The sequence below is a fragment of the Scyliorhinus canicula genome, chromosome 12 (genome assembly GCF_902713615.1).
Source record: "Scyliorhinus canicula chromosome 12, sScyCan1.1, whole genome shotgun sequence".
Lineage (NCBI taxonomy): Eukaryota > Metazoa > Chordata > Chondrichthyes > Carcharhiniformes > Scyliorhinidae > Scyliorhinus > Scyliorhinus canicula.
Window position 1 is genome coordinate 132037991 of NC_052157.1, and position 14299 is coordinate 132052289.

General features: G+C 46.7%; 1 protein-coding gene across 10 annotated transcripts in view; it reads right to left on the reverse strand.

Moving 5' to 3' along the window:
• Positions 1-7798: 7798 nt before the first annotated feature.
• Positions 7799-14299, reverse strand: part of tpst1 (tyrosylprotein sulfotransferase 1) — an 82767-nt gene continuing 76266 nt past the window's right edge. For all 10 annotated transcript variants that reach the window (XR_005462593.1, XR_005462594.1, XR_005462595.1 and 7 more), the window contains one exon: positions 7799-8460. Coding sequence is in view for 6 of the 10 variants with exons in the window: in XM_038814165.1 (XP_038670093.1) it covers positions 8444-8460 (17 nt within the window). In the remaining 4 variants the exon portion in view is untranslated. The remainder of the gene's footprint in view (positions 8461-14299) is intronic.

Sequence of the window (14299 nt, forward strand, 5' to 3'; positions counted from 1 at the left end):
GCTCCCTTTTTCTCTCTAAGCTCCCTTCCCCTTTCTCCTGGGTGTAATTGGGTATTTTTGTCTCTGGCCCTCCCCATTACAGAGTCTGTCCCAATAAGATTTATAAAAGACTGTAAAACAGCAAGGAGGAAAGTTTAGGGGAAAAAAATCTTTCCACAGAGGATGGATATTTTTACAAACCATGTTAAAACGACTTGACAAATTATTTTGAGAGAAAACTTGTATTCCCAGACCAAAAGGGGGCTACAACATTCTCATTCCAACCCTCTTATCCAGCCTCAACTCCCTGCTGAGAAGCATCGAATTAACCCTGACATGATCGGAATAGATATAGAACAGATATACTGATCTCAATTGGCCTGTTTCAGTACTTAACATTAGTTAAAGTTAAGTGTCACCCCAAGTAGTTAGTGTTGGTAAGCAATTTAATAATTGAAGCAACAAAACCAAACCTATTTGTGTCTTCCTCAGGTCAGCATTCTCAGCAGAGGTGGGTCACAAGCAAAAAAGCCTGAGCAGATTAATTTTCCTAGGTTAGGGAATGGAAATAAAGTTGATTTGTAGGTGACTGCAGTGATTTTGATTTCAGTGGGTAGATTCACATTGAATTTTATTTGTTTATAGTCTTAGGATTTTAGGAGTAGCTTCCTCTGTCTAACGTACAATAAACTTTCTAAAATAAAGGAATACACTTAAACCACATGATATATTAGACACTTATGCAGTACATTTGAATCAACACAAAACTATTTTAGTTGTTTCAACTTTCACAAGAACTATTTTTATAACCTATATCTTGCTGAACAAACAAAAATTCTATATAGCTACAATGGTCAGTCAGCAATTTAAGTGCTTACTCATGAAGCATGACAAACTGCATTTGTTATGTTACCAATTCATTTTGCTCTTTTCATTTTCAGGAGGTTTGAAGTTGACACGCAACAGCTGTTTGTTTCATTTTTATAAATCACTGTTTTTTAAAAATTCTGATGCAAAACCTTTCCACATGACAATAATTCCTGTCCTGTCCATATCACTTTTGAGATACTGCGTTTTGTTTTGGATAAACTATTTACTAATGAAAAGACCCAAGATGAAAATACAAATACTTCTGAGTATCTCACCAATAAAGGCCTTCAATAGAACACAATGTAAAGTATACACAGACATTATACTATATTGTTCTCATTTTTATGACATTAGTATTGAAACAATTAAACACATTTAAAGAAAGTATAAAAGGAAAATTACTCCTTGCTGGGTTTATGAAATGAAGCCCATAATATCTAGGTTCAACCTCAGACTCTATAATTCTCGGTTCAGCTGCCAGCTAGCCCTACAAAGGGTTACCCTCATACAGCGGTATCAGATAACCGTGACCCTGCAACACCAATCATTATCTCAATGAGGGCCTTTTTAAAAAAATAATTTTTATTGAAACATTTTGATTTTATACAACATTGACGCACCTTAGTAAAATACCGAAAATAACAATATTAACAGTCATATACATTCGCCCCATCCCCATGAACCCAGCATTTTAACAACAATGCAAATTAACACACTATAAAGTTACAGAATAAACACTATAATAATGCACCCCCCCCCCCCCCTCCCCCCCTCCCCCCGGGTTGCTGCTGCTATTGACCAAGTTACCTATCTCTGAGCCAGGAAGTCCAGAAAAGGCTGCCATCGTTTATAGAACCCTTGTATTGATCCTCTCAGGGCAAATTTGACCTTTTCCAATTTTATAAATCCCGCCATGTCACTGATCCAGGTCTCCACACTTGGGGGCCTTGCATCCTTCCATTGTAACAGAATCCTTCAACGGGCTACTAGGGACGCTAAGGCCAGGACACCGGCCTCTTTCGCCTCCTGCACTCCCGGCTCTACCGCAACTCCAAAAATCACGAGTCCCCACCCTGGTTTGACCCTGGATCCAACCACCCTCGACACCGTCCCCGCCACCCCCTTCCAGAATTCTTCCAGTGCTGGGCATGCCCAGAACATATGGGCGTGGTTCGCAGGACTCCCCGAACATCTGGTGCACCTGTCCTCACCCCCGAAGAACCTACTCATCCTAGTCCCGGACATGTGGGCCCGGTGCAGCACCTTAAATTGGATGAGACTAAGCCTCGCACATGAGGAGGAAGAGTTGACTCTCTCCAAGGCCTCCGCCCAAGTCCCGTCCTCTATCTGCTCCCCGAGTTCCTCCTCCCATTTAGCCTTCGGCTCCTCCACTGACGACTCCTCCACCTCCTGCATTACCTTATAGATGTCAGACACCTTCCCCTCTCCTACCCACACCCCCGAAAGCACTCTGTCCATCGTCCCCTGAGAGCGCAGCAAAGGGAATCCCTCTACCTGTCGCCTAGCAAACGCCTTTACCTGCAGGTATCTGAACATGTTCCCTTGGGGAAGGCCAAATTTATCTTCCAGTTCCCCCAGGCCCGCAAACCTCCCGTCAATAAACAGGTCCCTCAATTTGCTGATGCCCGCCCTTTGCCACCCCCTGAATCCACCATCCGTGTTCCCCGGGATGAACCGATGGTTGCCACCCAGTGGAGCCTCCATCGAGCCCCCTGTTTCCCCCCGATGCTGTCTCCACTGTCCCCAGATTCTTAGGGTCGCCGCCACCACCGGGCTCGTGGTAAACCTCTTAGGGAAGAGCGGCAACGGTGCCGTTACCATGGCACCCAGGCTCGTACCTCTACATGACGCCATCTCCATTCTTTTCCACGCCGCCCCTCCCCCCTCCATCACCCATTTACGCACCATTGACACATTGGCTGCCCAATAATACCCCAGAAGGTTGGGCAGCGCCAGCCCGCCTCTATCCCTTCCTCGCTCCAGGAACACCCTCCTCACTCTCGGAGTCCCATGTGCCCACACAAAGCTCAGAATACTGCTGGTCACTCTCCTAAAGAAGGCCCTGGGGATAAATATGGGCAGGCACTGAAAAAGGAACAAGAACCTCGGAAGCACCGTCATTTTGACGGACTGTACCCTCCCCGCCAACGATAATGGCAGCATGCCCCACCTCCTGAACTCCTCCTCCATCTGATCTACCAGTCTGGTGAAGTTATGTTTGTGAAGAGTCCCCAAGCCCCTGGCCACCTGCACCCCCAGGTACCTAAAGCTCTCCCCTGCCCGCCTAAGCGGGAGCCTACCAATTCCTTCCTCCTGGTCTCCAGGGTGCACCACAAACACCTTGCTCTTGCCTAAGTTTAATTTATAACCTGAAAAGGTTAGCAACTCCATCACTCCCGGCATCCCTCCCACCGGGTCCGCCACATACAGTAACAGGTCATCGGCATACGACACCCTATGTTCCTCTCCACCTCGCACCAAGCCTCTCCACCTCTCTGAATCTCTCAACGCCATCGCCAGCGGCTCGATTGCCAGTGCAAACAACAAGGGGAACAGGGGGCAACCCTGCCTGGTCCCTCGGTAAAGCCGGAAGTACTCCAACCTCCTCCTATTCGTGGCCACGCACGCCATCGGGGCCTCATATAGCAGCCTTACCCATCTAATGAACCCTTCACCAAATCCAAAACTCCCCAACACCTCCCATAGGTACCCCCACTCCACTCTATCGAAGGCCTTCTCCGCATCCAGCGCCACCACTATCTCTGCCTCCCCCTCAATCGCCGGCATCATGATGACATTCAGCAATCTCCGCACATTCGTGTTCAGCTGCCTTCCCTTCACAAAACCTGTCTGGTCCTCGTGCAGAACCCCTGGCACACAGTCCTCTATCCTGGTGGCCAGGTTTTTGCCAGCACCTTAGCATCCACGTTGAGGAGAGATATGGGCCTGTATGAACCACACTGCTGGGGGTCCTTGTCCTTCTTTAAAATTAACGAGATCAGCACCCACGACATCGTCGGGGGCAAAGTCCCCCCTTCCCACGCTTCGTTGAGTGTCCGCACCAGCAAGGGGCCCACTAGGTCCACAAACTTTTAATAAAATTCCACCGGGAACCCATCCGACCCCGGTGCCTTCCCTGACTGCATCGGCCCGATCCCCTTAACTAGCTCCTCCAGCTCAATCGGCGCACCCAGCCCCTCCACCTTCTCCTCCTGCACCTTCGGGAAAGAAAGCCTGTCAAGGAACCTCTCCATTCCCCTCCTCTCCCCCGTTGGCTCCGACCGGTACAGTTCCCCGTAAAAGTCCTTGAAGACCTCATTCACCTCTACCCCCTTCCGCACCACATTCCCACTCTTGTCTCTCACTCCAGCAATCTCCTTAGCCGCATCCCGCTTATGGAGCTGATGAGCCAGCATCCTACTCGCCTTTTCACCATGTTCGTACACTGCCCCTTTTGCCTTCCTCCACTGTGCCTCCGCCTTTCTAGTGGTCAGCAAATCAAATTTAGCCTGCAGGCTGCGCCTCTCCCTCAATGAGGGCCTTAAGGCTCTATAATAACCTTCACCTTTTGTTAGGTGCCTGTACCATTTGATGCACCAGAATTAGCTGCACATGTGCCCAATACAGTGCAAATTTGTATAAGATCCATGAACACCACAGCATTTTCTACACTAATTTATTTTGCTTTGTTTAAGATATCACAATACATTAAATATCAGCTAACCCAAATTTTAATAACCGTGGCATTGTCTGATTTCAGTGTGATTAACCTCAATACTTGTCCTTTGTGGAAATATATGGTGTTTGCCCCTCCTAAGCATTTCCTTGATATGAGGAGGACATGAGCTGAGTTGATTGAGGACATGATTGGCTGCTGGGTTCCAATATTCATTGGAAGATGGTCCACATTGCCTTGAGTTGATTTAGTAGCCAACTCTGCAACTATGCTTGCCATTACTATTGCAGTGGCTGTCTGGACTTGTATGATATCGAAAACACATTTGGAATCATTTGAGGTGCTGTATTAATACATATGAAAGATTGCTTGAGTAACATTTTTGTAATCCATGTCACCGCCTGGTTTACTCCCTCAGCGTATCCTGAAATGCACGTGGCATCAATGAGGTTGCTGAAGACCTGTTTTTATGGCCGCCTCATTCCGATTCTCCAGCATGGTTAGTTCAGACAAGAACAAATACAGATTGCAAACCAAGGTCTCTGAGCCTCAGTTAGAGGACTTGTTCTAGAATCTATGAGCTCAGGAGGGTGTCATATGTCGAGTGCCATGAAGTGGCACACCTTTCATGGTGGAGTACAGCTCAATTAAGAAAAGGATGGTACTAATTGCAAGTCTGAGGAATATCTGTCCCCCACAACTACGATGGCTGTTTTCAGGCCCAGAATTAGGAATGCCCCTTCTGGTAACTTCTGTTCTGCGCACATTGTTGCTGCAATATGTGTTGCTACATGTGCTTTACACTTAATTGCTCTGTTTTATAACCTTGCTCTAGAGTCAAGGTTCAAGTTCAAGTGCTGATCAATAACTCAATACACCAGTTAGTAAGGTTTAGATCAAAACACATTTATTATATACACAGTCAATCGCTACTCATGCATAAAATACTACTCACTAGACTATCACTAACGCAAATAGGCCAATACTTAGCTTTGGAAACTGGCCCACCAGGTCAGGGGAACAAATGGCCTTTCGTTCGCTTCTGAGTCTGCAGGCTTCAAAGCTGGTATGGACTAGTAGCTAGGAGCGCCTATCCCGTAGCGTGCATTGACTGGAGGCTTACTTGGTCGGTGCCGCTGCTAGGTAGATCACGGTCAAGGGTTGTTTAGAGCTGCTGCGAGACCCTGCCAAGAAGGATGAATTGAACTTGGGGACTCTACTTTATAGTCCCCAGGGGCTTCGCACCTTTTTGGGCAGACCCCGTACCTGGTTCCAAGTGATTGGACTGAGTTCTGATCACTTGGATCGATTTCTCCAATACTGGAGCTGTTTCCTGATCGCTGGGCGGTTCCTAAGTGTCCGCTGGCCTTCCTTTGTTTTGGCTCCCGCTGGCGCCGAGGAGTCTGGCTTGGCCTCGATTATCTTAACTGTTTCAATTGTTCCCGGGGATCGTTCATCAATATGTAGATGGTCGTCAGTTTCAGTGCTGTCTGGGTTTCTGCAAGTTCTGATATCCAGGAGATTTTGCACCTGCTTGTTTTCTTGCATTTGGCCATTTCTCCCTGCATTCTTAGCGGATCTCCATTTTAAAGTCGGGAAGTGGCCAACCCAGGTGGCTACATATGTGGCTTTCTCCTGTGAATCCATATGAAAAAAAGAGATTCTGAAGTGAGAAAAAGGAAATGCATCACTCAAGGGTCCCATCTACCCCTTCATGAACATGCACCACACAGATAACCTATTGGACTGCATGTTCAATATTCACTGTTAATAAGATTTATGGGTAAAAGAAAAATGCACGATCGCAATAGATCAGTGTTTTTCAAACTTTTTTTCGAGCAACCCATGTTTACAGAATGGCTGACTATTGTGACCCACGCCACAATCACGAAAGATTCTCCATAATTACTTTTTAAGTCACACTCACTGTTGGCACTTCTGTATTATTGAATTAAATTTGTAAATTGTGCTGCTGTTTCACCTTAAATGACACCTCCACCCTGACACCTTGCTGTAGGGTGTAACTCAGGATTATTTGATTGTTTTAATCCTTCACACTCATTTTTAGCACTTGGAAAATTGCGTGCAAGCGCTGGAAAGATTCATGGGCTTGATATTGCTGAGTTTTAACATAGTCATGCTCACAGTTCAAAACGTGACACAACCTTGGATAGGAAATGAAACTCAAAACTTCAACATAAGAAACAGGAGCCCTAACTGTTGAACGAAAAACTCGGTCAGACAGAATGTCACCGGATGCCAGATAATTATGTAACAGACTGAAACCATGCTAAAAAAAAACCAATGCTGGACACAGCTCAGCTGACCAATATGCAAAACGTGCAGAAACATTCTATTCCATACACCTGCAACATTTTACCGGCTCCTGTATACATGAGTGTAGTTTAGTCGCCAGCTAATGCCATCCTTGGCGAACAATTCATGTCCCGATAAAGGTAGATACAAAAGTCCTTTCTGTAGAGGAGCCGATTCAGCTGATGGAGTCCATGTAGCCACACAGCAAGAATGCTTGGGGTATCTGGGGAGAGGGAGTGGATAGCGGCGGGGGACATGATCAAAAAAAGCAGCGTCCTTGAAGGACAAGAGTCCCGGTGTGGAGAGACAATTCAGAAGTGGAAGGAGTGGACATAGGGGCTTGTAGGATTGGAGGAGGCTGTATGTCCAGGTTAACTGAGAGAATGATAAAAGACGCACGGGGGATGTTAGTGACACACTGAACTCAAGAAATACAGATTCTGACGCTGAACACAGTAGCAGGAAATGCCACTCAAAGTGAATTTTACAGGTCTCTGACTACAAACTGCCAACTACACTGTGGCCCAGAGAGACAAGGAAGTCCATGGCACTGGCTTCAAAATCAGCCCTGTGCAGTCCTACTCTAATGCACTGAGAATTTACCTAGAGAGAAAACGGTAAACATGGTCAAGCGATATTTGGGGATCATTTTGGTGACCTTTTGACGACCCATTCTGCACCATCCGGCGACTCATTCGCGGGTCGCGACCCCCACTTTGAAAATCACTGCAATAGATTACGCTATATTTGGAAATGGGTGAACATTTATCAGACTATTGTCGACATTTTCTTGATTGATTGTACCAAATCTACATTGAATTGCTGCTGGCATAAATTATGAGGCAAGTTTTTATAATTAAGCAGTGTGAACTTACTAACCTGCCACTTTTCAGATGATTTCCTCCTCACCTACTCCTAGAAACACGCTACTCAGTATCATATTCAAATTCATTTTAATAAAAACTTTTTTCCAAAATACCCCCAAATTTTTTAGCATCCAAATAACTCAAGAATTACATACATGAACAATAGTGTGCACTTGTTCGTGCCTCTGTACAAATTGTATATTTTACATGGAAATGTGTAGGCAAAAATACTACACTTTCACATTTCATGAACCCTATTATGGTTACAAAGCATTTAGCAAAACTGGGTTCATGTTTCATTCAAACTCTCTCCAGGAGATTGGTTACAAAACCTCAGTCATAAAAATGTAATCATAAAAAATAATTTGCCCATGGTGATCTTTTTTGTCAGGAATAAAACTCAAGTGGACAATGGACACATTTAGTCTTCATTTGATGATACTTTTGTAATTTCTAGGCAGCATCCTAACATTGCTGCCAACAACAATGGTTGCATGCCTTCCTCACATTCGGTATATCCGCATTAAAAGGATTGACCCACAGCAGGAGGCGGTGAATACAAAAATAAAAAGTGCAACATTCCACATTAACGTAGTTCAGACAATGGACAAGTACAGGATCTGTTGGAAAACGAGATCTGCCCTGAACTGGATACATTTGCTGAGAAATCAACTCGCTTTTCTGAGAATCAGGCAAGTCGTCATCCCATTCATCCTCATTTTACGATCTCACCTGCAGCAAAACACAATAGAACATTTTTATTTTGCAGCTCCTCTGCAAAACAATGCAAAGTGATGGACTCCTGAAGAGAAAAGAAACCCAATATGACCCATTAGTTTCTGACCACTTTCTGCCAGCCACTTTGTAGTGAGTTGAGAGATTAAATTATTGGATAGCGAAATTTGATATTGCACTATTAACTAAAACCAAAAATTACAGTTCAGATGTGGGAGACTTTGTGCTATGAGAGGAGTCCTTGAGTTAAAAATGGGGAATTAGAAAATACAATATGAAAAATGGGAACTTCTAACCTCTGATTAGCAACGGTAGGCAATATTTTTTTTAAGCATGAGAATAAGCTCAAATAAGATAAAAGCAAATTACTGCGGATGCTGGAATCTGAAACCAAAGAGAAAATGCTGGAAAATCTCAGCAGGTCTGGTAGCATCTGTAGGGAGAGAAAAGAGCTAAAGTTGAGAGTCCAGATAACCCTTTGTCAAATAAGAGTTGAGCTCTTTTTTTCCACTCTTGCATGGGAAATGGGCATTGTCGGCAAGACCAACAATAATCACCCATCTGCAATTCCCCTCAAGAAGATGACGGTGAGCCCCTGATTCTTTTTTTTTTTAAATAATTTTTATTCAAATTTTCACAAAAAAAAACAAAAACAGAAAATTCTAAGAACAAAAAAATACAGCCCCCCCCCCCCCCCCCCCAGTACAAAAGAGAAACAATAAATTAACGCCCGTCATTGGCAAAAAACAGATATTCAACCCAAAACAAAAACAAAGAGGCAACCCCCCCCCCCACCCCCCAAAAAACAGCTCATCCTTGTCCCGGTCATATGAGCCCTATGCAGGTCCTTAAACTGTATGAGGCTAAGCCTCGCACACAAAGAGGAGGAGTTCACCCTTTCTACGGCATCCGCCCACGTCCCCTCCTCAATCTCCTCACCCTCCCATTTATCTTTCAGCTCCTCCACCGAGGCCTCGTGCATCACCTGGTACACTTCCGAGATCCTCCCCTCTCCAACCCATACCCCTGAGACCACCCTGTCCTGGACCCCACGCGGCGGCAGCAGGGGGAACCCCGCCACCTGCCGCCTGACAAACGCCGTTTCTTGCATGTACCTAAAGGTGTTCCCCGGGGGGAGCCTGAACTTCCCTTCCAGCTCACCCAGGCTCGCAAACTTCCCGTCTATGAACAGGTCCCCCAGCCTCCTGACACCTGCCCTGTGCCAATCAGGAATCCAACATCAATTCTCCCCGGAACAAACCGGTATCGGGGACCCCATCGAGGCCCCCACCTCCCCCCTGTGCCGCCTCCATATCTTGAGGGTAGCTGCCACCACCGGGCTCGTGGTATACCTCGTCGGAGGGAGCGCCAGCGGCGCCGTTGCAAGCGCTTTCAGGCTCGTACCCACACAGGATGCCATCTCCAGCCTCTTCCATGCCGCCCCCTTTGCCAACAACTTGGCGTCCACATTCAGGAGTGAGATCGGCCTGTATGACCCACACTGCAGGGGATCCTTGTCTCGCTTAAGGATCAAGGAGATCAGCGCCCGAGACATTGTCAGGGGCAAAGAGCGTCTACCGACGCTCCCAGCCCTACACCGAACTCCGACTTCAACAGCGCCCCCTCCATAGCGCCCCCTGCCCCCCAGCCGACACCGACCACCCTAATCACTCCTGATACCCCCTCCCCCCCCCTCTCCAAGGCGGACAAAGCTTCAGTCAACCATGCTCCCGGATAGAACACCATCGGAACCGACCGCATCCACGGCACCACCACCGGAGCGGCGAAAGTCAACACGGACTATCAGACCACCACAAAGTCTGAACTTATAATTTAAAAACACTTCATCCCCGACGGACTATGTGTTTTTTTAAACGGGGTGAATGTGATGATCGGAATACCTTGCCCCTTTAAGAGGCTTGGCATTGCCCCTTTAAGAGGCTTGGAACCCTGGGGGACTCCGCCTCTGGCTACGCCCCCTGGGAAACAGTATTTAAGATGAGACTCCATTTTGCGAGCACACTTCTCTTGGATGCTGCCATTGTTCAATGCTTATTAAAGCCTTTGATTACTGACCTAACTTTCGCGTCGTAATTGAGAGTGCCTCAATTACCGAGCCTCGTTGAAGGTCCTAACCAACAGGGGGCCCAGCAGGTCTGCATACGCCTTGTAAAATTCAACCGGGAACCCATCCGGCCCCGGCGCCTTCCCCGACTGCATGTTCCCTATCCCTTTAACCAGCTCCTCAAGCTCAACTGGCGCCCCCAGACCCTCCACCCGTCCCTCCTCCACCCTCGGGAATCTCAGCCGGTCCAAAAAGCGCCCCATCCCCCACTTCTCCGCCGGAGGTTCGGACCGATATAGTCTCTCATAAAAGTCCCTGAAGACCCCATTAATGTCTACCCCCTCCGCACCACATTTCCTCCCCGGTCCTTAACTCCACCAATCTCCCTAGCCGCATCCCGCTTACGGAGCTGGTGTGCCAGCATCCTACTCGCCTTCTCCCCATACTCGTACACCGCACCCTGAGCCTTTCTCCATTGAGCCTCCGCCTTTCTGGTGGCCAACAAGTCGAACTCAGCACGAAGGCTGCGCCGCTCCCTCAGCAATCCCTCCTCCGGGGCCTCCGCGTACCTCCTGTCCACCCTCACCATCTCCCCCACCAATCTCTCTGCTCCCCTCTCTCCCTGTGGGCCCGAATAGAGATCAACTCACCCCCCGAACCACCGCCTTCAGCGCCTCCCAGACCGTCCCCACTCGGACCTCCCGTCATTATCGGTACCTCTCGATGCATCCTCGAACCCGCCCCCTCACATCCTCGTCCGCCAGTAGCCCCACCTCCAAGCGCCACAACGGGCTATCGCCGAGTACTCAGCGTCTACTACCCCCGCAATCAGCACCCTACTCAAAACAAAGTCGTCGATCCGGGAGTAGACCTTATGCACATGGGAAAAGTATGAAAATTCCCTGGCCCTCGGCCTCGCAAACCTCCAAGGATCCACCCCTCCCATCTGGTCCATAAACCCCCTCAGCACCTTAGCCGCCGCAGGCCTCCTACCCGTCCTGGAACTGGATCGATCCAGTGGCGGATCCAGCACCGTGTTGAAATCCCCCCCCCCCCATTATCAGGTCCCCCACCTCCAAATCTGGAATCCGGCCCAACATGCGCCGCATAAAACCCGCATCATCCCAATTCGGGGCATATACATTGACCAGCACCACACACTCCCCCTGCAGCTTGCAACTTACCATCACGTACCTCCCGCCGCTGTCTACCACCACACTCGACGCCTCAAACGACACCCTCTTCCCCACCAGGATCGCCACCCCCCCGGTTTTTTGCATCCAGTCCCGAATGAAACACTTGGCCTACCCACCCCTTCCTCAACCTGACCTGATCCGCCACCTTCAGGTGCGTCTCCTGAAGCATAGCCACGTCCGCCTTCAGCCCCCTCAGGTACGCGAACACGCGGGACCGTTTGACCGGCCCATTCAGTCCCCTCACATTCCAGGTGATCAGCCGGATCGGAGGGCCACCTGCCCCCCTCCCCCGTCGACTAGCCATCACCCTTCTGTAGTCCGCCACGTGCCCGCGCCCCCAGCTCAGCCCGTTCCCCACAGCGACAGACTGCCATCCTGATCCCCTCTGCACGCCCCAGCTCCTTCTTGGCCATTCCAGCAGCAACCCGGTATCCCCCCACTCTCTCCTCCTCCCCCTCCCAACCCTCCTCACATTCCTGATGCTTTAGCGCTTCCCATCCTCATGCTTCATTAAGAGGGTCGGGATAAATAGGTAATTCCCTGGCTGGCGAACTGTAACTAGCGGGGTGTCGCAGGGGTCAGTGCTCAGACCTCAACTGTTTATAATCTATATAAATGATCTGCAAGCAGGGACAGAGTGTAACATAGCAAAATTTGCATAAGACACTAAAATAGGTGGAAAAGCAGGCAGTGAAGAGGAGATAAAGATTTTACAGACAGATATGGATAAGCTAGGAGATTGGGTCAAAATTTGGCAGACAAAGTTTAATGTGAGGTTATCCATTTTGGCAAAAAAAAATAGGAAGGCAAATTAGTATTTAAATGGAAAGCAGACTCAAAATAAGTCTAGTCGTCTTGGTTCATGAATCGCAGAAAGTCGGTATGCAGGTACAGCATGTAACTAAAAAGGCAAATGGAATGTTAGCGTTTACTGCAAATATACTGGAGCATAAAAGTAGAGAAGCATTGTTGGAGTTGTATAAGGTGTTGGTGAAACTACATCTGGAGTACTGTGTCCAGTTTTGGTCTCCTTATTTGAGGAAGGATGTGGTGGCATTGGAGGCAGTTCAGAGGAGGTTCACCAGATTGATTCTAGGGATGAAAGGGTTGACGTATGAGGAGAGATTAAACAGTTTGGGCTTATATGTGGTGGAGTTTAGAAGGATGAGAGGGGATCTGATCAAAGTATATAAAATATTAAACGAGATTGATAAAGAAAATGTAGACCAAATGTTCCCCCTTGTAGGGCAATCTAGAATGAGAGGAGACAGATACAGGTTGAGAGGCGGTAGATTTAGAACTGAAATGAGGAGGAACTACTTTTTGCAGAGGGTGGTGAATCTGTGGAACTTGCTACCTCATACTGCAGTGGAATCTGAGTCATTAAATGGTTTAAGGAAGGAGATAGATATATTTCTGATTTTAAAAACAGGTTAAAAGGATTTGGGGAACAGATAGGGAAGTGGATTTGACACCAGGAAGAGATCAGCCATGGCACAGCAGGCTCGAAGGGCTGAATTGCCTACTTCAGAACATTCCTATGTTCCTAAGATGTCTACCTTTTTCAGATAAGCCGTGAAGCTAGTAAAGGACAATAGTTCTACTAAAAACTGGAAATGAGAAAACAAATGCAATCCAGATTCACATGAGTGACATTGTGAAAAACCTATTTTTCTTATAACAGTAATGGATTATCAAGAAAATAGTTTTTGGAAATGGGACAACGGTGATAAAGATTAGGCAATTTAAAACATGGAAAGAGACTTAGAAGTATTCTTTAAAACCTTGAACAGAAATAAAACATCTAGGAAGTAGCGACCATAAAGATTAATGTAATGATTGGTTTTTGTACTTTTATATCTGTCAAAATTATACTTTGAAACAAAGGACAACTATGAGAATGACTCTGTAAATTGGAGGAAAATATTAAGTAGTAGAACAAAATGGGAAATATTTTAAGGTGGGGGGATCGATAAGACTTATTTCTCTGAAAATTATAATATACTAACCAAAATGCCCTGGATAAATAAAGGAGTGACTTTTGTTATATATGTGTGCGGTATCTCTTCAAAATCTAAGTCACGTGACTTAGGTGACATTGATTACATCACGGGCTTTTAAGGAGTCTAGTGCCAAACCTTGTATAGCGAAGACCTATTCAATAAACCTCTGTTAATCTTGCATCAAACCTAACCACGGTGCCAGTGGCGTGCAGAGGTCTGGTGATGCCCGGGGCAAATCTTGATTGTATGCCCCAAAGACTCAAGTATAAGGCCTAATATACTGAGAAATATTGTGAGAAAGGAAAACATTTTGAATATATAAACACAGATGAAACATGAAATAAACGCTTTATTCGATTTTAATATAAATCAATCAAATTTATTAAGTTCTTTTCCCCAAATGATACCTCCTGTCACAAAACACCTAAACTACTTCACTTTTTACATCAGCTGTGAGAAATTCTTTTTCAATGCTTATTAAAGCCAGGTTGGTCAGTCGCTCCTGTGACATAGAAGACCTCAGATATGTTTTTATTAATTTCAGTTTTGAAAATGACCTTTCACAGCTTGCG